Below are 26688 nucleotides of genomic sequence, written 5' to 3' on the forward strand. Positions count from 1 at the left end.
TGTAAGAGACATTAGTTAATGATAGATTCCTTACGGCCCCACCCATCCTCCCTGTTCTGCGAACTGATTACTAGGGTTAAGGTCATCCCCTTTTAGGGCCCTAGTTTTATGCACCACTAGTCAGTCTCTTGCATGGCTCTGCGTTTTGGCGCGGAAAGTCGTGTACAGAACTGACGTCAGCGTGCATGGGTGGCGCCTAAGTAGTCTCTTTGACTTCATCCCAGCATTTACCTACCGGCGTGCAGGGGTACTGGTAAGCAAAAACTTTCCGGATCCAGTCTGACACCTGGGGAATATTCTAAGGTAAGGAATCTATCACTAACTAATTTCTCTTGCAGATATATCGTTACAAAGTAGTAACTTGTGCATTAAGGTGCATTTAATCCCACCTCTATTGAAATTTGCAATTTTTCTGACGGTCACTCTAAATATAACTGATAGAGACTTTTAGCCTCAGATTCCTTACCTTAGAATTAACCCCAGGCATCAGACTGGATCAGAAACTTTTTCGGGAGCAGTACCATTGTGCGCCAGTAGGTGGTTTCATTCGGCTCCATATGGCTTCGCCTGTGTCCGCACTGGAAGTGACTTGTGCAGTGCCTATATAGGTGCCACCCCAGCACGCTGATGCCAGTTCTTTTCTTTTCATGCCAGTCAGCGTAGATCTGAAGGAGAGCTAACCCCAGTCACTTTTTCACTGACCCTTTTGACCTTTTGCTGAAGACTTTTTGAGGCATTCTCTTGTAGTGTGGAATGATGTCCATGAGGAAGGCTGGTTTTAAGCACTCTTGCGCATCCCACCTGCAGATGTCGATGACCGACCCACACCTTGTCTGCCTCAGAGTCTCATGCGTGACCACAACGCCAAGACCTGTGTCGATTGTCACACCATGCTCCCCAAAGCCTTGAGGGAGCCGTCCCTCAAGGTCTTGATCCCGGTCGAGGGAATGTCCCGTGATTGGTCACAGAGACATCGATCTTCGTAGCTGTCGAACTTGTTTGGGCATTCGGGTAAGTCCCACAAGAAAAAGAAAATCAAGAAGTCAAAGAGGTCTGCGACTTTGAATCGCCAGTCAAGGTCTTCTGACGAGGAAATGTCAACACTCAAGGCCTGGCTCCATGGTTTAATCTGCACCTGGGCTGACTCTAAGCCTTCCTGAGTTTCTCGGACCCAGGCGACTCCTGCCCAACTCCATGAGTTTTATGATGCAATGCACCTCATATTCGGGCGGCCATCCCTACTAGCAGTCTTCAGGCCCAGCGGAATTGGGAGGGGAGCCCTACTGATTTCCCGCAGTCTGGATTCTCCCGGTGGCAGGAAAGGGCCTTCGATCTATGGACGGATCCAAACTTACACCGCTGAGCCATCTCGACCTTTGCCAGCGCTGGTCCCGCTGCCAATATCACCGCCACTATTCTTAACCCCGACTCCGACACAGAGCCAGTTGGGTGTCGTCCAACACCGACTGCAGAGCCAACTGGAGTCATTCATGCCAGAGCCAGAGCCCTTTTCCTATGGGCTAGTACTTGAGACAATTGGAAGGGACCACTGGGCCCTTATGAACAGCAGCCCCTAGACTCCAATGAGGAAAACTGGTTTGAAGATTTGGACTATGCCAGCGGTCTGGGCACCTCCCCAGATAATGGCTTGGTCTCTTCTCCTTCTGTGGCTATGGAGGTGGGAGCGTCATTTGCAATGGTGTTGAGGGGGTTGGCTAAGTTCCTGGACCTTACGTTACCCTCTGTGGCTGTCAAGACAAATGTCTTGTCGGAAGTGCTTCAACCGCAAATCAGTTTATGTGAACCGCTTATCCCTTTTAATGAAGCCTTCACAGACTTCCTACTCTGTGCCTGCACAGGGGCTCTTGTGAATAGGACAATAGCCCACTGCTGCAATCACCATGCCCCAGGGAACCCCAACTTCCTCATCCAACACCCCACCCTGGAGATCTTGGTGGTCCAGGCCTCCACATCACAACTGAATCCTGGTGTGTTCCCTACTACTCTAGCCGACTTGGAATCCAAGAGGCTGGATACCTTGGGCAAGAGGATGTTTTCTTCCTCCAGCCTGGCACAGCGATCGGTTAATACCACAGCGTTTTGGGCCAATTCTCCTAGTCTCTCTGGTACTCAGTTGCACAGGTACTGCCTATGGGAAAGGAGGAGTCCCGAGCCATACGCGTCCAAGCTACTGCTACAGAAGTAGGTTGTGGTTGCTATTCCCGCTACCCAAGAAGGACAAAGGCCTTTGTCCTGTACTAGACCAGCACCATCTCAATTTCTTCCTCAAGAAGGTGAAATTCAAGATGCTCATGCTCACTCAAGTAATGTCTGCCGTGGACACGGGAGCCTCCTTCCATATCTCCATCTGCCTGCCCACAGACATTACCTGCTTTTCATGGTAGGTCACAAGGACTTTCAGTTCACCATGCTCCTCTTTGGCCTGGTGTTCTACAGGGTGATAATGTGGATACAGCTCATCTGCAGAGATCAGGGGTGGCAGTCTTTCCCTATCTGGATGACTGGCTGTTGGAGGTGAGTTCGCCACTGGCAGTCGTTTCCAACCTCCATTCTGTGGCGAACCTCCTGCCCTTGCTGGGGTTCACTGTCAACATGTCGAAGTCACACCTGACCCCTTCTCAAATGCGCCCTTTCATTGGGGCGGTTCTGGACACAGTGCAGTTTTGGGCTTATCCTCCCAAGCTTTGAGTCCAGGATATTCTGGCTATGATACCGATGTTTCAGCCTCTGGCCTGGATTTCAGTGAGATCGACTCTGAGACAGCTGGGCTTCCTGCATTCTGTTTGTGACACATGCCTGCTGACATGCTGGATCTGCAGTGGGACCTGAAATTTCAGTGGGCGCAGCATCATGGGCGTCTCTCCATCATGGTCCAGATCTCGGAGGGAACTGTAAAAGATTAGCAGTGGTGCTTAATGAACCACAATTGGACCAGCGGCAGACCCTTCCCCAGCCAGATTTGACAGTAGTGACTGATGCATGGACTGAGGTGGCCATCTGGGAGAGGTAGAGATCAGAAGACTCTGCGTAATCTGAACTCCACATCAACTTGTTGGAGCTCCTAGCGATCTGACTGGCATTGAAAGCATTCGTATCCTTCATCAAGGGAAGGCTAGTGTAGCTGTTCCCTGACAACACCACCGCCATGTGGCACTGCAACAAACAGGGCGGGTGGGGTTGTGGACCCTATGTCTAGAGGCCCGGCGTCTCTGGACTTGGCTGGAGCATCATGGCATCTCCCTGGTGGATCAACACCTGGTGGGATATATGAATTTCAGAACCGACAAACTCAGCCGAAGATGCCTAGTGGATCAAAAATGGTGTCTCCTTCCGGAGGTGGTGCAAGGTTTCGTTCATAAGTGGGGAGATCCTTGGTTAGATCTGTTTGCCAGTGCCAAGACTGCTCAGAGTCAGTACTCCTGTGAGCTGTAATTCCAAGGCAGCTCTCGCTCGGAGTTACTTGTCATCTTGAGTGGAGCTCAGGCCTGTTGCACTCCTTTTCGCCCATACCGCTCCTTCCCAGAGTTCTCAAGAAGATCTGGGTGTACCCTGCCAACTTAGGGCGAATAAAGCAAACACAAGGAGATGATGGACGGAGCGCTGAAACTTTGAAGTTAGCTAAAGAATGATGATGGATTCAACCCAGATCTGTGACTGGGGGGTGAGTGTCTGAAAAGTTTCAGTGCTCCATCCATCATCTCCTTGTGTTTGCTTTGTTCGCCCTAAGTTGGCAGGGTATGCCCAGATGTGAGTCCCTTTCTCACTTTGCCACTGGATTCAAGCTAGCCTGGCTGATGAAGGGTGTTACCCAGAAACCGGTCCCAGGATGCTTGTTTCCGGTTCAGGGAAGACCTGGCTCGGCAGTTCGGGCTGGACTGTTCCCATGATGCACAGGTTCAAGACTGATTTGCATATGGCTGGGTCTGAACTGAGGTGGCGAAGTGAGCTAAAGAATGATGATGGATTCAACCCAGATCTATGACTGGGGTGAGTGTCTGAAAAGTTTCAGCTCTCCGTCCATAATCTCCTTGTGGTTATCATGAAAAAGAATGCCATGCAGAAACAAACCATCTCCCGATGGATCTTACTCTTCATTAAGATCTACTATGCACTTGCCAAGAAGCAGTCCCCGTAGGGTTTGCAGATTCATTCCACCTCAGCAAAGGCTGTAACCAATGCATTAGCCCATGGATTTCTGGTCCTGACCATCTGCCAGGCAGCAACGTGGGCCTCTCTGCCAACCTTCACCAAACACGGTCTGGACAGTCAGGCCCGTCAGGATGGGCACTTTGCCCGTTCAGTCCTGTAGGATTTTCTGGTTTAAATCATATTTGCAGATCCACCTCTAGGAATGTGTTGTTGGGTATCGATTTTAAGGTTAGGAATCGGCGGCTAAAAGTCTCTATCAGATGAACAAGTTACTTAACTTTGGTAACTCCTTATCTGGTAGAGTCTAGCCACAGATTCCTTACCGACCCGCACATCCTTCCCACTCTGAAAACGGATTTTAGAGTTAAGGGCTGTTTCCCTGTTCAGGGCCAAAGTTCCACACACCAGTGGTAAGTGTTTTTCATGGTTCTGTACTTCTGGCATGGAAAGTCCCAAAAAGAAACTGGCGTCATCCCGCTGGATTGGCAACCATACCCGCAGCGCGCATGTTATTTCTGGTGCATCCAATGGTGTTGACACCACGTGGAGCCGAACAGCACCAACTACCGGCGCACAGGCTTACTGCTAATGAAAAATGTCCAGCTTTAGTTTCATGCCCGGGGATAATTCTAAGCAAAGGAATCTGCAACTAGATGCAATATCTACCAAATAAAGGGTTATTGAAGGTAAGTAACTTGTTCGTTTATTCCAGTTGCAGATTTTCCATAGCTCCCCCAACTCTAAGGGTTTCCATGAGAGATCCTTTTTTAGATTATGGACTAATAAGAGTGGAACTAGTCACAGAAATTTCACTTTTTGTGTTTTTGAAAAAAATGATGTGCCTCTTAGGATGTGTATCCCATCACAGCAAGGTAAAGAAAGCTTGCGGCCTACCATTCTTGCGCCCAGAAATGTCTAGGAAACAACCACTGTGTGCAGTACAGAAACGCAGAAACCTTTCACCGTAAAAATAAATAAATAACATGATGGCAGTTGTTATACATGTGACGTGTCAGCATCCCATTAGCCCGAAGGCAGACCTCAATTAAAAATAAAAAAAACTTCCACTGCATGCAATCTCAACTTACTGGCATATCTCTGAAGAGGGTATAAAACAAGAACTTTATTGGTCTGGGGAACCTTAAGACACAACAATGCACCGTTAACGGATTGGTTTAGCAGCTCTCGCTTACCTTGAAAAGGAGTGATATGATTATTAAAAGTTGGTCCCATAGAAGAGGGAAAAAGATGCACAGTAATTTTGAAAAAATTGACTGCAATGCCCATTTGGTGGTACCCTATTATGAATATAAACTAGTTTAAAAAAAATAAAAAGTGTGGCACAAGGGGGCCTGGCCTGGGTACGAATAGTGTGAGATATGCCTAATAAGTGTGGCTCAAAATGTGGTGACGGATGATATGCACTTTAAAGATGGAGCACATGATATGTTAAATGTGATTACGCTAACAGTCACGTTTAAGAGTAAATACTACTTGATTGAAATTTTTTGTTTTTTTAACAAATCAATGGCTAACTCTAGTGTGGTCATTTGAACCATACTGAAAAATTCAAAAACAATGGTAAGTACCTAGAAAAATGCTTGCACACTAGGGATTGGAAACATGGAAATGACCCATGATCAGGCAGGGGTCCCTCCCTCCACATGCTTAGGGGTAGGGACTCTCCACATGACTCCATTTCCTCTCCCCACACCTAACCCATGCTTTTAAATAACTCCTATCTCTCCTTTATTTTTGTTCCTAAAACTGTTGTCATTATGTAACTACGTTCTTGAAGCAACTCTATCTCATTATGTATAGTGCTCTGATACCTCCGGGTCTGCCAGCGCTATATAAACCTTTTTCTCTCCGCTCTACCCTTCTCCACTTTCCTGCTACTGCCCTCTGCCCTCACCTGTCCTGGCCCGTAGTCCCCACCCTGTTTATCTGTGAATTTTCCCTCGTCAATTGAGACCTAGCTATTTTGTCTGATGCCCGATGGAGCTACCTGATTTAGCTATAGGGGAGACAGGCCGGGGATTCCCTCCTTGGACGTCACCTACCCAGTCGGTCTTTAGACAGACTTCCTCTTGTCTCTCCTGTTGTCTCTTCCCGCATCCTCCCTCTTTTCATGTCTCTCCTTCTCTGCTCTCTCAATGTATTTAGACTGAACTATTTTGTCTGATGCCCGATGGAGCTACCTGGTTTAGCTATAGGGGAGATGGGCCGTGGATTCCCTCCTTGGTCGTCTCCTACCCAGTCGGTCTTTAGACAGACTTCTTTTTGTCTCTCTTTGTTGTCTCTTCCCCTATCCTCCCTTTCTCACCTCCCCTGCCCCCTCCACTACTTTTCTCGCTCCTTTCTCTCCTCTCCTAATTGTATTGCCTATTTTTTTTATGTATTGTGCAATTGTTGATCTTTTTCTGTTACATTGTTGATTCTCATGTAAAGCGCTCTGATACCTTCGGGTCTAGCCAGCGCTATATAAAACTCTTTAAATAAATAAATAAATAAATACAGTGCTCCTGTCTGGACCAGTATGTCATAGTTTTTAAAATACCAATGCTAGTCGCTCATAGATTACTGTGTTTAACGTGCTAAACTCTTTGAACGATACATTTTATAAGTTGTGTTTCTATCATGTATTGTATTCTGATTTTAGTTTTTTCCATCTATAGATGTTCCCATTGAAAGTTTACGACTCCGGTTTGCACTACTTCAGTCTCTTAACACAACGCTGGAGACTTTCTTCCTGCCATTGGTGGAGCTGCGGCAGACTGATATTTTCATGCAAAGTATTGCTTCGTTATTGCAAGAAGCCAAAGGTTAGTGTGGTGTACCTAAATATGTTTTGATGTATTTTTGCATGTCCTGAAAAAGCTTGCTAGGGATTTGACGGCACAAACGATTTAATTAAAATAAGGATGAATGGTACGGAATCATATTTAGGTTTATCAGTGAAAAAGACAAAATGTACGCAAGGTTTCTTAGACTGGAAAACCGATTTCATAAAAACACCCAGAAAAGGATAATATTGTTCAGCATTTCAACACATAATAATGCTTTTTGCTGGAAAAACAGCTTGTCCCAATGAAAAGCATCATTGGAGCTTGATGCCAGAGTATTAGAAGTACTTCCTGTGTTTAGGACAGAAATGTATCAGTTATCGATGTGTCATGTTAATAAAGCTGGCTGCAGAAATATTTATATAAGACTTGCATGTCCGCAACACTTGAACTTATTCATTACACTGTGTTTTCCTGTGTATCAGCTCATAACGTTATTGAATGTCAGCCACAACAAGTGAGTTGCAAGAAGGGACTTGGTGGACTTTCGTACCAGGAGTCCTGCACCTTAGATCTCAATCTTAATGAGGCATCTCTGTCCTTCTACCAAACTGTCACTGCCAACATATATTTGACGTCCAATCAACCAAATGATCCATATCCCTTGTAAACATGGAAGACGCATTTTTGATTTTCTCCTTATGCTTACGAAGCATGGCACCCAGCAGTGCCTTCCACTGTTAGGTTGGTAAGTGCCCTCCTAGCCCCAAGCGCCTCTTCACAGACTAGTGTGGTAGTTAATTTCTCAGACTCCCTCTTGGATCACGGGATCATCATAGGCAGAGATTGTTACACTCCTAGAAAAGCGAAACAGTACATGTCCCTTAAATAAGTCTTTTTCTCACTTAATAGATAAGTGTGCTTCAGTGGGACCCATTCCTTATTTAAGCAAATGGAGACGATTCCGCCTCCCCGCCCTCAAATCAGAGTAATCTTTCTCAATTGTTCTTTTCCTCACTCAGTTTTAGACAGAATTATATTTCACATTTAATTGGTGTTTCTTCTTACTGCTCCAGTGTGACACATCTGTTCGCACCCTTTGCCAGTGGAGGAAAAAGCTTTTTTTTGATGAGTGATTGTGGCATTTATTTAATCCCTCTGTCTCCCATTTGACTCTTACTTTCCAGGACCAATGTCATTCAAAAGGAAAACTTACAGGATTCTAGACCAAAAAGAACACTGTTGGGTTAATTTGAGTTATGTATTAGTTGGTCTATCATAAAATGACGTTGCTACCTGGAGACAGTTTTCTATTGGCACATTATCCGTCATTGCGGTTTCTTTGTTCACCTATATTCAAAGTATTATTTTCCTTTTTCAATTTTGTCATAAGCTTGCACGATGAGCTGATATGTCTCAGTATCTTTTAATTTATTGTTACTCACCATTTGTTTGTTAAAATTGATAAAGTACTTTTTTTTTTAAGTGATTGGTTTGAACAAGAGATCAATTTTGCAGTCATTGTCCTTTTTGACTTTGGTTCAGCAATGTCTCTGAAATTTAAAGCAATGCACATTTTATGAAATAAAATAATGGAATCACCTTAGGCAGGCTTTTCACCAGTGGTTTCAAATAAAAAGTTGAACTACTTTCAAACCACTTTCAGATTTATCCTGCTAGAGCTCTCTTTTTGTTTCTATTCCTCTAGTGTAGTCTAGGCTCCAGAGGGTTACATGGGCTCCCCCTCCTTTTTTGCACATATTCCATAGAAACGGGGGCAGTTGCGGAGCATTTATTAGTCAAGTGAAGTTCATTTGTATAGGATACAGAAGTGTAGTCAATGGTCAAACAAAATATATTCCTCCTTTGAAAAAGGCTCAGTAAAGACTGCCACCTAAAGAAAATTGTGTGCTCCCCAACAGGGACTTATCTCAACCGACAGAGTGGGGGTGCTTTGGCATCTGCTGTGATGGCGCTAGAGAATACTCTTGAGAACATCAGAAAATAAGATGGCGGTATGTGGCAATAGATATATATTTGTAAAACTTATTTAGTTTCCTCCAAAGCTTGAGATTACAATCTACAATTATTCAATAACAACATAGTGAGAAAAAAATTCAGCAGCAAATAGATCACACGAGCCTAGCAAAAAATGATGCTGACTAAACTCCATTTTAGGGCAACATCATGATGAGGAATTACCATTCTGATGGATACTTCTAACCACAGATTCCTTATCTTAGAATGCCCCCCAGGTGCCAGAATTGATCTTGAAACTTTTCTTAGCACTAAGTTTTAAACCATGCCGCAACTGCAGAAAACAGATGTCTGTCATGGACCACCACAAGGTGTCTCTCTGGGCTTGCCAATGGCACAGTTTTGTGACTTGCAAGTGTACACGCCAATAGAGGCTCCATTATATTTTTGCCTCCTTTGCAGTTGTCGTGGGCAGCAGAGCTTCTGGATTTGCAGCTGTTGAGACCAAACCATTGTTCACACAAAACGTTTGTATCCTGGACCACCTACTTCATAGTCCCTGTTCCCTTTTAACAAAGTCCTAACTGATACTTCCACCGGTAAATAGGCAGGTGGACAGGTGGCCCAGCCAGGCTCCTGGGGATCTGATTATCTTACTAAAATGTTACTAGTAAAATGAATTCAATTTAATTCCCTACAGCTCCTCTGGATAAGGTTTCCAAGAGGCTTTTTTGGCAAACTTCTGTTTTCCTCCGCCATTCTGACATAACGGTCAGTTAGTTCTGCATACTGGTTGTAAAAAATAAGCCCTATAGGATCTAGCCAGAGACATCTTGCCAGCGGTCTCAGAAGGCTGTGGGACCGCTGTGGCTTAAATGATTCATAATGGACAATACACGGGCAAATATTACCTGTGTTGGTCTAGATATTACTGATAGCCTGAGTTTGGCAGTTGACACCAGTGTTGTACTTTGCTGACATGTGGATGAGCTCCACATGATTTTTCTGGGTTGTACAGACCGCCTATGTGGATATACCTTTCGATGGGTCACACCTTTTCATTGAGAATGCATACTCTGTCCTGGAGTAGTTGAAAGAAATTAATGCCACGGCACACTCCTTGGGTCTGTTGACCTCTGCCAAGCAATTTTAACACCTATTCGGCATGTTCAGAGGCTGTTCGAGACTGCTGGCATATGGCCAAAGACAGGGTTCCCAACTGCTACATCAGTCAACCCAGTCCTTTCGAAGCAGACCGGAAGGCAGTGGATTGTCCTGCAAGGGGACTCAGTAGTCCCATTCATTTTCCCTCCTGCAATAGCCACAAAATAACTCTAAATAGCCCATGCCCAACCAGAAGGGGACAGGATTCATCATTAACTCCCGGGGTGGCGAACCATTACGTCTGATAGATGGGTCTTGCAGATCAGTCAACATAGCTATGTTCTGCTGTTTCTTTTTGCCTCACCAAGTATCCCCCTCCCACAGCAGAGGGAATTTCAGAAGAGCATCTGTCCATTCTGCGACAGGAGGTGCGACTACTACTCTCAAAGGTTGCTATCAAGAGGATGCCAGACTCTGAAAGAGGGGAGGGTTATTACTCTTGCTATTTCCTTGTGCCAAAGGAGGACAGGATCTAAGGCCTGTTTTAGGCCTTCCTGCATAAGCACAATAAAAATGCTCAGGCTGACCCAGATCGTGTCTGCTTTGGACCCGGGCAACTGAATGGGGTCCTTGGACCTGCATAATGCATATTTTCATATACACTTCCTGCAGTTCCGCAGATGTTATCTGCAGTTCAAGGTAAGCCAGGAGCAGTTTCAGTTTGCCATGCGCCCCTCAGGTGTTCACATAAGTGATACCGGCAGTCACTACCCACCTTCGGATGTCAGGAATACCGGTTTTCTCCTAGCTCAATGACAGACGGGCTCTCCACAGTCATTCATTGTCCAGCCCCAGGTGACAGCAAACCTCCTGACATTGTTGGAGTTGACTGTCAGTGAGCCAACGTTTCATCTGAGTTCTTCACAGAGGCTTCCATTCATTATTGCTATCCTGGACCAGTGCATATCCAGGCTCTTCTACCCTGCTGCAACGCTGTGACAAATTTGTGGCCTGATGTGGCGCTAGTAAAACTCATCCTTTACAAGTAAAGCGGCTGTACTGTTTGTTTGTTTTATCTTTGGCCCTGCAAGGCTGTATGGTGGGCACTATTAAAGGTTATTTGTTGGGCCTTTCTACATTTACTGGAACAGCAGTCCTTGTTTGAATCATCTGTTGAAATAAGATTTATTAAATGTTTGACAAAAGTTCCTTCCCAAGCCGTTTGTTATGCCACAATGAGACCTTAACTTGGTCTTGATATTTCTCATGTGTATGCTCATCAAGCAGATGCATAGTTGCTGGCTTCGTATCCTGAGTTTGAAGACTGTCTTGCTCACCGTGATTATGTCAGCTTGTTGTGTGAGTAAACTAAAGGCACTTTCACTGTAAATTCCCATACACCAATTCTTTCTCGAACAAGTTGATGCTGAGTACGTTGTTACTCCTTTTCATGTTGGGCAATCCATCACTCTGACAGCATCCTTCACTTCTCACACCTCCAAACAGGAGGAGAGACTCCATTGGCTGGACCGCAAAAGGGCTTTAAGCTTTACATTGATCTTACTAAGGAACATTGCAGGAATGTTGAACCTTTTGTTTGGTGCTCCAGTACACAGAAAGAGAAGGTTGTGCAGAAGCAGACCCTGTTGAGGTGCATAGTCCTCCACTTCAAGATCAGCTATACACTGGCCAAAAAGCAGCTTTTGATATATGAATTCCCATTCCACTGAGGCTAAGGCTGATACCACAGCTTTGGCTCGAAAATTACCTGTCTGTCCTAGAGGTCTACTAGGCTGCTACGTAATCACTGCATACATACACAAAGCACTACTAGTGTTTTGACAGACGGGTCCTGCGGGAAGGGCATTTTGTCTGCTGGATCCTGCAGAATTTTTTAATTGACTCCACTCCATAGACCCTCCATCTGGGGAGGAACTGCTTTGGTATTTTATCTAAGGTGAGGAAAATGCAGATAGAAGATCAAGTTAATAACCTTTTGTAACACTCCTTGTGGTGGATACTCAACCTAACCGCAGATTCCCCACTTCTGATAGATACATCTGCTGTGTGGATTCCTCACCTTGTCACCTTGTGAATACCCCTTGCGTCAGCAACATTCGGAAATTATTTTTTTTCCGTAGCCTCGCGCCGACGTGGACTCCTGACGTCATAGAGACACGACCTCGCTCGCGACTCCGCTGACGTCACCGACGCCTATAATAGGCCCACGCCGGCGTGATGACATCAGTTCCCTTTTTTCCGCGTCGTCGACGCTAACGGTTATCGGGAATCTCTGTAGCCAACGGATATTTTGTTGCCTATATTGTTACCTTTTGCTGTTTCTCTGTATCCTATTCTTCGAAGATGTCTTCTAAAAAGACCGGCTTCAAACCTTGCAGAGAATGTGGAAAAATGATGTCCATCACCGACCCTCACAGCGACTGCATATGGTGCTTGAGCTCGGACCATGATGTGGATGACTGCTCTTCGTGTAAGAAGATGAACCCGAAGGCCCTGAGAGAGAGAGAGAGGCGAAACTCTTGGTAGCTAAGATGAAAGCTGGAAAGGAGAAATCGTGGAGGTCTCGTTCTCGAAGGGCGAGGTCGAAGTCAAGATCGAGGTCGAGATCTGGATCTCGAGGGAGGTCATCCTCGAAGTCGACTTCTGGACATGTTTCGAAGAAGAGGAAACATAAGAAGAGGAGACATGAGTCCCGACGTCGTTCTGGTAAGGAGTCGAGATCGAGGTCGGGGTCACCGAAGAAGGTACGTTCGAAGGTGGTGACTCTTGATATTTCGGATCCAGAACCTGAAGGTGAGGCCTCCCCTTCTGAGTCGCGGGCGCCGTCTCCGTCTCCGGCTCCGGCTCCGAATCCGTCTCCGAATCCATCTCCGGCGCCGTCCCCGGCCCGAGATGAGGAAGAGCTTAGAGAGGATGAGGATTCCGCGCCTATAAATGAGCCGAATCCGAACGCTCCTCAAGACAGGCCTGAGAGTTTCCAACCACCCTTTCCTACCCCAGGCCAAGACCCATCTGCGTTTCTCAACGCAATGTACGGAGTATTTTCGAGGGCGTGGTACCCCTCTGGTGCACCTTCGGATCCCATGGGTCCCTTAGCTTTTAATTTAGGAGTCCCTCACTCCTACCCTCCGGCTCCGTTTATGCCTTGCATGCCGGCTCCGACGCCGCTGTGGCATTTTCCGGCTCCACCGAAGCCGTCGATGCCGGTTCCGGCTTCGCCTGCTCCGAGTCGTCCTCGAACACATCCCTCTGAGCCATCGAGTTCGATTCCGACGTCGATTCCGAATCCGTCGGAGCCGGTGGTGGATCCGGTGGCAAAGCGTGTCAAGATGAGATCCAGAAGAGAGGCTCAACGCCTTATGGATGAAAGGAGGTTTTTGGATTCACAATCTGACATTGAAGAGGGTGAGTTGGATGAAGATACTTTTGAGGAGTTGGCAGATGCAGGAAGCCTGGATTTTTCTCCAGAGTGGGAGTTACCCTCAGGCTCTAGTACTCCTTCTAGGGACGTTCAACCCTATCATTTAATTATGAAGAAGGCTGCCAGTCTCCTTAAGTTGACTTTGCCTACCGCAGAATTCAAGTCTAATATCCTGACTGAAGTATTACATTCTCCGAGTTCAGTGGTGGAACCTCTTCTTCCTTTTAATGATGCTCTGACAGAGCCCATTCTAGAAGTGTGGAAGAAACCTTTGTCGGCTCCGGCTGTATCTAAGAGTGTAGCCAGAAGATACAGGGTTGCCCCTGAGGATCCTGCCTTTTTAACCTCTCACCCTTCACCGGAGAGTTTGGTCATTCAGGCGGCATGCTCCAAAAAGAACGTTAGCGCTTTCCCTCAAGTTCCTTTCGAGAAGGAAGCGAAGAAGCAGGATCAGGTGGCAAAGAAGTCCTTCATCTCTGCCAGTATGGCATTAAAATCATCAAATGCCACTTGCTTGATGGGGAGGTATTTGCACGCACTTATGGACTCTTTGCGTGTTCTCGTTCCAAAGGTTCCTGATGACAGCAGGAAGGATTTTGAGGAAGTCATCTCTGACGCTCAGGCGGCGGCTCGCCAGGTCATTCAGAGCTTCCTGGATACTGTAGACTCTGTGGCGCGCATTATGGGCACTGCTGTCGCTACTAGGAGATCCGCCTGGTTGAAATCTTCAGACTTTTCGGCTGATGTTCAGGCGACATTATTAGATCTTCCTTTCGATGGTTCAGGCCTCTTTGGGAAGAAGGCTGATGCGGCCCTTGAGAGGTTTAAGGATAGCAGAGCGACTGCTAAATCTTTGGGTCTTCAGATGAGAGGCTCTTCAACTGGCAGAAGATTCAGGGGTTTTGGTCGCTCTTCCTTTCGGAATTTTCGGCAAAGCCAACAGCAGCAGCAGCAGCAGCAAAACTCCTTGTATAGGACATATAGGGGAAAGCAGAGAGCACGTCCCCGTGGACGTCAGGCCTCTTCCTCCTCCACTTCCTCCAACCCCCCTGCCCCTGAGAAGCAGCCCTAGATCCGACATTCAGGATCATGTGGGTCCGGTTGGGGGCCGGCTTACCCATTTTCTACAGGATTGGGAATCGGTTACATCAGATTTTTGGGTTCTCAATCTTGTAGAAAATGGGTATGCCCTTCCCTTTCGGGAATTCCCTCCCATTTTCCCTCCTTGCCAAGGGTATTGCTCCGAGGAACATCTGTCTCTTCTGCAGGAAGAAGTGTTGACTCTGATAAGAATGGGTGCGATAGAGGTGGTCCCAGAGCAGGAAAGGGGTCAGGGATGCTACTCCCGGTATTTCCTGATTCCGAAGAAGGATGGCAGACTTCGTCCAATCCTGGATCTCAGGATCTTGAATCTCTATCTGAAGCAGGAGAAATTCAAGATGCTCACCCTTGCTCAGGTTCTTCAGGCGCTGCAAGAAGAAGACTGGATGGTGTCGCTCGACTTGCAGGATGCCTACTTTCATATTCCAATCCTGAAGTCGCACAGGAGGTATCTCCGTTTTACGGTGGGATTGCAGCACTACCAGTTTGCGGTCCTTCCGTTTGGACTTACTACTGCGCCTCGAGTCTTCACCAAGGTGATGGCAGTGGTGGCGGCGCATCTCAGGAGATCAGGGATTCCAGTATTCCCTTATTTGGACGACTGGCTGATCAAGGCGGAGTCGTCAGAGAGAGTGCTCCATCATCTGCGAGAGACAACCCAATTGTTGTACAGGTTGGATTTTTCGATAAATGTGCCCAAGTCTCACCTGGTGCCCTCCCAGCGCAACCTGTTCATAGGTGCCGTACTGGACACAACCGTATGTCGTGCATTCCCTCCCCCTCAAAGGATTCACGACATACGAGAGATGATTCCTTTATTTTACAATGGAGCGGTTGTTCCAGTCCTCAAGGTCCTTCGCCTGCTCGGTCTGATGGCTTCATGCATTCTGTTGGTCAACCATGCACGCTGGCACATGAGGGCGCTCCAGTGGTGCCTCCGCAGGCAGTGGTATCAGCACAATGGAGATCTCAGGGAGTCAGTGAGGATCTCCAGAGAGGCTGCAGCTGATTTGTCTTGGTGGGGCGTGGAAGGCAATCTGTCACAAGGAAAGCCTTTTCAATTGCCTCAATCGGTGGCCACAGTGATAACGGATGCATCCACTCTAGGGTGGGGTGCTCATCTGGGGGATCTGGAGGTCAAGGGTCTTTGGTCTCCAGAGGAAAGGTTGCTTCACATCAACCTTCTAGAATTGCGGGCGATACGTTTGGCGCTCAAGGCCTTCCTCCCTTCCCTTCGCGGTCGGTCGGTTCAAGTCCTGACGGACAACACGACCGCGATGTGGTACATCAACAAGCAGGGAGGGGTAGGGTCGCAGTGTCTCTGCAGAGAGGCTCTGCGTCTCTGGTCCTGGGTTCAGGACCATCGGATTTGTCTGATGGCGAATCATCTGGCCGGAGTGTTGAACGTTCGTGCAGACAGTCTCAGTCGGCAGTTCTCTGCCGACCACGAGTGGAGGCTTCACCCGGAGGTGGTTCACGACATCTTTCAGATGTGGGGGACTCCTCGGGTGGACCTGTTCGCCACTCAAGAGAATGCGCACTGTCTGTCATTCTGCAGTCTCCAGTATCCGATGCAAGGATCCTTGGGGGATGCGTTTCAGTTGAGTTGGAGAGGTCAACTCCTTTACGCATTTCCCCCCATACCTTTGATTCCTCGGGTTCTGAGGAAGATTCGCCAAGACCGGGCCCAGGTCATATTGGTCGCCCCGAATTGGCCAAGAAGGGTGTGGTATACAGATCTACTCCACCTCTCCTCTCACCCGCCGCTCCGTCTCCCTCTCAGGGCAGACCTCCTCTCTCAGATGGAGGGGCAGGTTCTACACCCCCACCTCCAGACATTGCACCTTCATGCCTGGAGATTGAACGGGGCAACCTGATTTCCTTTTCCCTCCCGCCTGACGTTGTGGATGTCATCCTGTCAGCCAGGCGTGATTCCACTAAGTCCATCTATTCTTATAGATGGGCGAAATTTGTCTCGTAGTGTGGGGAAAAGTCTATTGATCCATTGAAGGCCCATTTGTCTAATGTTCTCCAGTTTGCCCTTTCTCTGGCATAGCAGGGGCTTGCGGTTGCCACGGTGAAGGGTTACCTTTCGGCGTTGTCGGCATTTCTCTGTTTGCCTGACAAGCCTTCTCTTTTTAAGTCTCCTGTGGTCTTAAGTTTTTTGAAGGGTCTTACTAATAAGTTCCCTCCTTCACCTTTTATTGTGCCTCAGTGGGATTTGAATCTTGTATTGACTTTTTTGATGGGTGCTCCCTTTGAGCCTCTCCATAAATGTCCCATGAGGCTTCTTACCTTTAAGACAGTCTTCCTGGTTGCAATAACCTCGGCAAGGAGGGTTAGTGAGCTTCAAGCTCTTAGTTCCAAGCCCCCTTTCCTGACCATTCATGCTGATCGAATGGTTCTTAGGACCAGGGCTGCTTTTCTGCCTAAGGTGGTAACTCCCTTCCATCTAGGACAGTCCATTACCCTTCCTACCTTCTATCCTCCCCCTCACCCTTTTAAGGAGGAAGAGAGACTGGACCGTCTGGACCCTAAGAGGGCGGTGTCCTTTTACTTGGACAGATCCAAGGACTTTCGCTTGGAAGACCAGCTCTTCGTTGGATTTGCTGGCTGCAAGAAAGGAAGGGCGGTCCATAAGAGAACTTTATCGAGATGGATTGTCCTCTGCATAAAGATCTGCTACTCTTTGGCCGGTAAGGAACCACCTGAGGGTATAAGGGCTCATTCAACTAGAGCTAAGTCTTCGACCTCAGCATTGGCTAGAGGTGTGCCTGTTGAGGATATTTGTAGAGCGGCAACTTGGTCTTCCCTCCACACTTTCGCGAAGCATTACTGCTTGGATTCCGAAGTGAGGAGGGAGGGTCACTTTGCGCGCTCTGTCCTTCAGGATTTCCTGGTTTAGAAGAGTGGACACCCTCCTCCGGGAGTGGGGACTGCTGTGGGACTCTATTCACAAGGTGAGGAATCCACACGGCAGATGTATCTATCAGAAGAACAAGTTACTTACCTTCGGTAACGCTTTTTCTGGTAGATACTATATCTGCCTGTGGATTCCTCACTGACCCACCCGCCTCCCTGTTGTCCACTCTTCTATGCCAGAGTTACTGTATTGTAATGTATTTATATTTTGTGGTCAAGGAATTGTTTAAATTACTTTCCTGCCTTTGCTTAACACTGTGTGTTTTGCCTTGAGTATTGTGTACTATGTATACTTGTATATTTCTACTGTCATTGGTCTGTTCGTGTGCCTCGATGGCACGGAAAAAAGGGCGGAACTGATGTCATCACGCCGGCGTGGGTCTATTATAGGCGTCGGTGACGTCAGCGGAGTTGCGAGCGAGGTCGTGTCTCTATGACGTCAGGAGTCCACGTCGGCGCGAGGCTACGAAAAAAAGAATTTCCGAATGTTGCTGACGCATGTGGTATTCACAAGGTGACAAGGTGAGGAATCCACAGGCAGATATAGTATCTACCAGAAAAAGCGTTACCGAAGGTAAGTAACTTGTTCTTCACTACTCTCCCCTCCCACCCCACCCCCTTTCATTTGGAGCGGGCTCTTTTTAACATCTATAAAGATTGAATGTTTGTGTTATTCACACTGAAACAAACAATTGTTCATGCAGCACATCAGATAATTTGAAAAAGGAAAACCAAGAAACTGATATTAGCAGGATACCTCTTTAGTGGAACAATTTCCTGAGAGATCCCATATGGTTCTCCTCTGCAGTACAGAATTCACAGTGCATAATTTGTGTTAAGTTCTTCTGGAGTCTTAGTGACCCAACCAACCATGGAAGCTGCCAGGGCAGTGTTCTGAAAGTGATATTAATAGCATCTCCACCAAATTACCAGCCTTGCTAATGCACTTCAGCAATCATATTAACAATGGGATTTCTTATGGGGGTTTCCTCTCTTTTCTGTGAGAAGGTTTTTTGCTTTAGTACCTCTCCTTTTATATATAAAACCCACACTGGCTATTCAACCTGAAGGATCACAATAGGGATATGTGACGGGGCATATATGTGATGAAAGCATGGAGTTAAAATCCAACCCATCCCACTTATCCCCTAGAGTTTAACTGGCCCCTCGTGAGAGTAGTTCATGCTACGACTTACCATCTGACCCCTCCTTTCCTGGTAAAGGCATTCATTGGACCAGCTCCACCACAAGACCAGCTGCCCCAAATGTAGTCGACTTCACTAGGGACCGCCCTACAACATGGAAGTCAGAAATTGGATTACTATTTGGAGTGGTGACTACCCAACTCAAGAAAAAATTGATACCCTTGTCAGTGTTAACTCTCAAATTCACTAAATTAACCTGAGCTCAACAACCTGGTAGCTATGACATAGAGCAGACAAGCTTCACTGAGGACAATGTGTAAAGTGTTTATGCAGTACCAGAACAGTAATAAAGTAAACATGCAAAACAATTCAAATCCCAAACCAAATTAGAAAAATAGACAACATTGTATTGAACACAATGGCATAAAAATGGCAAAAATCCAGTGAGGGGAACTGTGGATAAGAATTTTTAAGGTGATAAGTATGAATAGCTCCAAGAAGCAGGTGTAGTGTAGCTCCTATTTTCCCAATAGGCTCTGCGCATTGGAATAGTACCTACAGCAGTAAAGGCCTAGACCAGACGTTAACTAGGTCTACTACTGTCGATACTAGACTTAATTTTTGGGTTTGCCAGCTAAGCTCAGAGTTCGCTAGAAACTTTCTCGAATGTTCAAGGAAGGATTAACTCCCCTGATTAGACAAGAAGGGATTTAGTTTCTGACAACCATAGAACATGACAACTTTGCTCTCCCCTAATCAAGAGTCAATCTCAAGAGTCGTGTGAGCACAAGGCAATTATTTTACTCAGTCAGTACGTGCATTCTTAGTCTCACCAGAATGTAGAGAAAAGGAAGAGACGGGCGTGTTCAATAAAGGATGTTATTTATTGATCAGTCTCTTTTCTCGTTCAAGAGGAATGGATCGATATTATTGCAATACTTATAGTTAAGTAAAGTGCATACATTAAAAGCAATAGTATAAAATAATACTGTAAAAACATTGATATGGTTTCTGAGCCATATGATGTTTAAAATGATTAAAATATATTTACATACACATATACATTTGACTAAACGTACTCAACTGGTGTTTCTAAATACGCCTACCCCGTGTACCTGACCTAAGTCTAATGCGTGGGCGGGAATAGAAAGTTACAGTTTAAGTTAAGTTTGTTTTTGCCAAGTGAATAACTAAAGAATTCTCTGTGAGGGGTTATTCAGTTCTGTACCTGGAATTTAGGATGGATGAGGAATGGTATATCTTTCTCTGCTCTCGATATTCCAGGCTGCCTGCGAGGGCTGCCCAGAAGCGCCCGTGCTGGGTCTCTCGGTTTGAGATAGCAGCGCGTCTCTCAGCGCGTCAGGAAGGCGGGGCTGCTGCCTGCGGGGTCTGCTTCTGCTCTCGGCTTCGGCAAGTATGGCTGCTCCGTCTTGTCACCACGCGTGTCTTTGCATAGGGCAAGGTCGGCAATATTTATACCTTAAAGGTGCCGAGATTGACGTAAGGATGGACATAGGTACGTCAATAAAGATGTCATACGACTTGCTCGTTAGCACATTCTTTTGCAAAAGTTCTCTGTGAAATCAAAACAATGGCCGCACGGATTTTCCAGGTTGTCATAGGTTTGATTTGTTATGAGAACGTCGTATGCCTTATCAGGGGCTGGAGGAATGTCGCTTGTCTAATTAGATCTCAAGCGTTATGACCTAATCAGATAACACGTTCCTGTGCCGTAGTGTGACTGCGTCAGATAACGGTATCTGCATCATGGGGGTTTTCTTGCCTCATGGGCTGACTGTTAGTTAACTTGATAGTTAGTTTAACCAGAATAGGGTCAGGAATAGGGGGACTGATTCAGAACCTATAGAAATACACGACACCCACTCCACGCTAACTATGGTCATATCTACTAATCTATGCATAGTATAACATAGTACAACATACTATAGAGTATAGTGTATACCTTACCACCCCAAAATACATAAATGCATTTCGAAATTTTCAAATATACTGAAAAATTGCAGTCATATATATTGTATGCACTTAAGCTATGAATTAAATGCAAAAGTAAACACGCATTTTTATGCATTATTGCTTATTGGTATATGAGAAATACACATGAAATGGCTCTTAATATAGCTATACAGAAAGGAAGGTCGAGACCATTTCATCACATAATAAAATATTTGTGAACATACCAGCGGGCAGCTAAAGTCTATATAAAGTATCTAAAATAGAAATCTTAGTTCTCTAGGAATAGTTTCTTACTTTAAGCAGAAGATCAGTGTCCCGGGGAAAAAATATATAGAAAAATATTTTAAGGGCTTGCTGAAAAAAGTTGCTGTCCGTGAACTGGATTGTAATTGTTCATGTGACTTTATTTTTAAAGTTGAAGGCCGAATTCAGGGAACGCCGTGTGCGAGTTTACTCAAAAGTCTCTATTTCTGTTCTGGAGAGAACATCATATCATTCAGGCTTTCGAAAAAACTGTCAACAGCTTCATGGGAAAGTTCCACTAAGTCGGAAATAGGGGTAACCATGCATTCGTGCGCATGATTGTCTCCATTGACATTCTGATTTGCATTGCTGACAGAAGGTCGTACCTGTTCGATGCTGCTTTCATCTTGAACTTCACTACTCTTCAATCGTAGTGGTGAAGATTCCAGGAATGCCGTCATCAGAATTGGCAGCCTTTGAGGGCAGCACAGTGCGTGAACCTTGGTAGGAACCAACAGTGTATCTGCATCCACCGGCGCATCTGATTGTAGCGTCAGACAGGTGTCTAACACGCATTCTTCTCCGCATAGCAGACACCTTAGTACAGGTAAAACACACCTTTGCCACATTGGTCGAAATGATAGAAACCAAGTCATGTTTAGGTCTCTAAGCCGGGAGAGTCCCAGGATTTTTGATATCCGGTCCCGGTATCCAATGGCTAGGATCGTATCTTCCATTGTCGCGAGAGTTTGATCTGTGACATGGGTTGCCATAACGAAAAATAAGGACTAGGAATAGGATTCCTGCAATTAGTCCCAGGATCAGGGGAAGTCCGCCAAAAATCGAATGGACGAAATCTGGAAAAATACCCAGTATGGCTTTGAATGGTGTTAATGCCATCAAAAATACTGTCTTAAATACCTTTGAGACCCCAGTGGTATCAGAAATATTTAAGATTTCGCTCAGGATTTCCACGAAATGTACGGGGGAATTGGTTGATAGTAATGTATGTATCTCTGCAGTCGTCCTTGCGACTTGTAGATCATACGTTTCTTTAGATGACGTGAGCCTTGTAGGCGTCTGAAGAAGCACTGTTTTCATTCTGCTTAAAGTGTCTATTCGAATAGAAGTAATTTTCAAACCGGGCCATGCCCTTGCCTCCCTGTCTGGAAAGGAGCTGGGGAACAAAGAACGTCCACAGCACTTGACCTTCGCCGTTGTAGTGACTAGATAAGGAGTCCCGGGCATAAGACTACAACATCTGCGGTCTACAATAAGAATGTAACTCCCATTATAGAGTCTTTGAAAGAATGGTTCTATTTCAGTTGCAGGTGCGCCTTGCTGGTGACATGAAAGGTTGTATGAATTCCCTTCACAGGCTCCGTGCAAACTAATACCGTTACACAGAAGCGTGCCGCTTAGTGACATAGCACAATTGTTGCCACTAAGAAACACTTTCTGTCCTTTGTTACTGACACATGCATGTGAATAGGGCAGGTTCCTTGTCTTTGGACTTGGCGTGCTCTTCTGATCGTCCTCTTCTTTCCGATTTCTGCGAGGAATTCTGAAAAGATTGAGAGGGACGTGTATCAATGTCTTGATATCTATCAGGTTTTTTAATATTATCCCTATTTCTAAGGTTATATCTATTCCCAGAGGGTTCACTCTGGGGTGATCTTTGTCTCGGGTTTGGAGATTTCTCTCTTCGCCTAGGAGACCTTCCTCTGGACTGGAATTTCTTTTCTTTGGGATTGGATTGTTTGTTTCCATCCCAGTTCTTTTTCGGTGAATTATTATTATTAAAAAATATTTTTTCTGGACTTGTAGTCAGTTGCGGTTTTACTGGTATTCCACCTAGACTATCTCTGCCTAGTTCTTCATAGGATTTTTCTATGATTCTGGCAATTTCAGCTGGTTGGTCTGCTATATCTGTCTCTTTTAACCTCTGGCGGATCGCCACGTTTGCTGCTTCACCTTTTATGTTGGCTAGTAATATAGCCGAGACCTGCTTGAAGTCTTTCAGTAATTTCATACCAAGAGTTAAAGCAGGTTCTGGACCGTATTCATCTTGAATTTGTTTTAGCACATCTGGTATCACCGAAATGGATGGAACACCGTGCGTTTTTGTCTAGATGGAAGCAAAGACTGTACCCCAAGTGTCACAGTCCTCAATGTGTGGTGCGATTCCCATTGGGAGACATATAGTCAGAATCCTGTGTTTTTCTAATGGGGTGGTGTCAGGAAACACCGCCTCTATTTGGGTAATTTTCTGTGCCAACCAGAATGGTATTTGTTCCCGTTTAGCTGGAACTTTACCTAGGCAGGATTGGATGTTCTGTGGTGTAATTTTATTTGTGTTCCCCTGGTGAGGGGTCAGCTGTGGTAGTTTAATCGCTGGCTGAATTGTTGAAGTCCGCATTACATACTGAACTAATTGTCTGTGAATTTTTAGTAGTTGTTTTAGCTGTATGAACAGCTCTGCTGCAGGCATTCTTTCGATGTCTGGATGTGGTGTGTATCCGACTAGGACCGGCCACGTTGCTCCTGGTCTTCCTAAAGGACCGAGCCTTGTAATGTGATTGTTATGTTTTAGGGCGCCATCAAATAAGAGCAAATGCTCTTGGAATTTGAGTGGTACTTCCACCTCCTCGAAAGGAGTGTACTCATTAGGAGGTTCCTCTACTTTGTAATAGTGGAAGTACTTTGTTACAGCATTTGCTGCTGGAAAATGTATCCATGTATAGTATACCTCTGTCTGCCGATATTCGTGTGCCTCAATTACGAATATGACTGTGCCACCTCTAGGTGTCAGTCCATTTTCTATAAGTTTTAAGGTTATAGATCTCCTTTTGGCGACCTGGATGAGTATTATATCCGGGTCTGCTGTTTGCATGGTAGCATCAGCATCTGCTATTTCAGTAGCTAATCTAATTGCCTCTCTTTCATCATCACTCTCTGCCATTTTACAGAAAGGATGGTATTATGTTTGTTTGCAGATCAGGTTTCTTATGGAAACAGAGATTAGATGCACAATATTCTGGAACTGTTTTATCCTTCAACGTTGACTAGACCAAGAACCATACATAGGAGTTCCCTCCTGCGAGGTTTTGGAGGATATAATAACCTTTCACCCACTCCAGACGTCTTTGGTGTATTTGGGAAAAGGGGTCTGAGTGAGAAAGCACGACTGAGTTACTCTAAATGTCTTACGTTAGTTTTATCGCCCTTTCCAAACGCGTTGGGCGCCATGTAGTGTAGCTCCTATTTTCCCAATAGGCTCTGCGCATTGGAATAGTACCTACAGCAGTAAAGGCCTAGACCAGACGTTAACTAGGTCTACTACTGTCGATACTAGACTTAATTTTTGGGTTTGCCAGCTAAGCTCAGAGTTCGCTAGAAACTTTCTCGAATGTTCAAGGAAGGATTAACTCCCCTGATTAGACAAGAAGGGATTTAGTTTCTGACAACCATAGAACATGACAACTTTGCTCTCCCCTAATCAAGAGTCAATCTCAAGAGTCGTGTGAGCACAAGGCAATTATTTTACTCAGTCAGTACGTGCATTCTTAGTCTCACCAGAATGTAGAGAAAAGGAAGAGACGGGCGTGTTCAATAAAGGATGTTATTTATTGATCAGTCTCTTTTCTCGTACAAGAGGAATGGATCGATATTATTGCAATACTTATAGTTAAGTAAAGTGCATACATTAAAAGCAATAGTATAAAATAATACTGTAAAAACATTGATATGGTTTCTGAGCCATATGATGTTTAAAATGATTAAAATATATTTACATACACATATACATTTGACTAAACGTACTCAACTGGTGTTTCTAAATACGCCTACCCCGTGTACCTGACCTAAGTCTAATGCGTGGGCGGGAATAGAAAGTTACAGTTTAAGTTAAGTTTGTTTTTGCCAAGTGAATAACTAAAGAATTCTCTGTGAGGGGTTATTCAGTTCTGTACCTGGAATTTAGGATGGATGAGGAATGGTATCTCTTTCTCTGCTCTCGATATTCCAGGCTGCCTGCGAGGGCTGCCCAGAAGCGCCGGTGCTGGGTCTCTCGGTTTGAGATAGCAGCGCGTCTCTCAGCGCGTCAGGAAGGCGGGGCTGCTGCCTGCGGGGTCTGCTTCTGCTCTCGGCTTCGGCAAGTATGGCTGCTCCGTCTTGTCACCACGCGTGTCTTTGCATAGGGCAAGGTCGGCAATATTTATACCTTAAAGGTGCCGAGATTGACGCAAGGATGGACATAGGTACGTCAATAAAGATGTCATACGACTTGCTCGTTAGCACATTCTTTTGCAAAAGTTCTCTGTGAAATCAAAACAATGGCCGCACGGATTTTCCAGGTTGTCATAGGTTTGATTTGTTATGAGAACGTCGTATGCCTTATCAGGGGCTGGAGGAATGTCGCTTGTCTAATTAGATCTCAAGCGTTATGACCTAATCAGATAACACGTTCCTGTGCCGTAGTGTGACTGCGTCAGATAACGGTATCTGCATCATGGGGGTTTTCTTGCCTCATGGGCTGACTGTTAGTTAACTTGATAGTTAGTTTAACCAGAATAGGGTCAGGAATAGGGGGACTGATTCAGAACCTATAGAAATACACGACACAGGAAGTGCCAATGACAGTCAATGATCGCAGTACACTGGGACTTAGGCGCAATCAGTCGCTGACTGGAATGAGCACATGTCCGGTAGACCAACCAGGTTTGTCCTGGTCAAAGATGTTACCTTCTGACGTAGTCCTTTAAGGCCCAATTCCATCACAGAGCTATACTTCTAAACCCCCGTCCCAGGACCTGAGGAGATGCACTTAAAGACTCACAGGGTGTCCGGCAAAGTCCAGTACAGATGCATGTCCAGGTCCAGCTGCCTATGATCAGCTGGGCAGTGCCAGGAGAGGCTTCTTGTACCTTGTATCCCTGTAGCTTGAACACAAGGACAACCAAATTCAGACTACAATGGCAAGCCTGAAGCCATGTTTTACACTGTGAGTGTAGTGGATAGCACAGTAGGTGCTGATGTTCATTAGTGGCAGTTAACCTACAGGCCTTGGGTACGATTTGTACTATATATTAGGAACTTGCATGTTAGTTAAATATATTTAATATGAGTATACCAGTTTTGTGATGTTGAAAGGTGGCGCACAGGCACTTTACCTCAGATTTTCGAGGGTAACGTGCACAGAGGTCTGCAGCCAGCAAGAACAGTCAAGGCACAAATCTGGCAGTACATCATGCAACAGAGGGTCATTCCTACAATGGACAAATCACTAGTGCAGCCTTCACTTGCTTCTTCTAATCAAGAAATACACTAGCATGACTTGCCCACAAAACGAAACAATAAATGGAAGAACAGAGCTAATATGTTGTTTTCCAAATCAAGATCCACAATCTACGGATATAGTCAGGCAGATTAAGCCTTTTCTTTCTGGAGTTACAGCTCAATTACAGTATGCCACTTATGCTTTGCGTCAGGAGGACACTATTACTTTTAATAAAGTTTCAGTCAAACCCAGAATTGTAAGGGCTATCAAGTATTGGTGATAACCTTGGAGTCTCTAGAACCAAGTGACCAGTAAACAGATGCCCACAGTATATCCGGAAACTGGGGATTTGTCTCTGGAAGGTTGTCTCATTCAGTCAGATTCTTCTCAAAAACTCTCACAAGTATCCTAAAAAAGATAAAAACATTTAAGAACCTTTAAATAGAGCAAGCTGTGAAGATTGAGAGGTTGGGTTACAAAAGTAAGACAGTGGACAAGAGGCTCTCCAAGCTTTCGCAATCTTGGAAGGAATCGCAATCTCGGTTA

At 45.6% G+C, this 26688-nt stretch overlaps 1 protein-coding gene across 4 annotated transcripts in view; it reads left to right on the forward strand.

The window, feature by feature from the left end:
- HECTD4 (HECT domain E3 ubiquitin protein ligase 4) overlaps positions 1-26688 on the forward strand; it is a 2216728-nt gene that overhangs the window by 1817839 nt on the left and 372201 nt on the right. For all 4 annotated transcript variants that reach the window (XM_078667422.1, XM_078667425.1, XM_078667423.1 and 1 more), the window contains one exon: positions 6849-6995. In XM_078667422.1, the coding sequence (XP_078523548.1) occupies positions 6849-6995 (147 nt within the window). The remainder of the gene's footprint in view (positions 1-6848; positions 6996-26688) is intronic.

The sequence above is a fragment of the Lissotriton helveticus genome, chromosome 11 (assembly GCF_964261635.1).
Source record: "Lissotriton helveticus chromosome 11, aLisHel1.1, whole genome shotgun sequence".
NCBI lineage: Eukaryota > Metazoa > Chordata > Amphibia > Caudata > Salamandridae > Lissotriton > Lissotriton helveticus.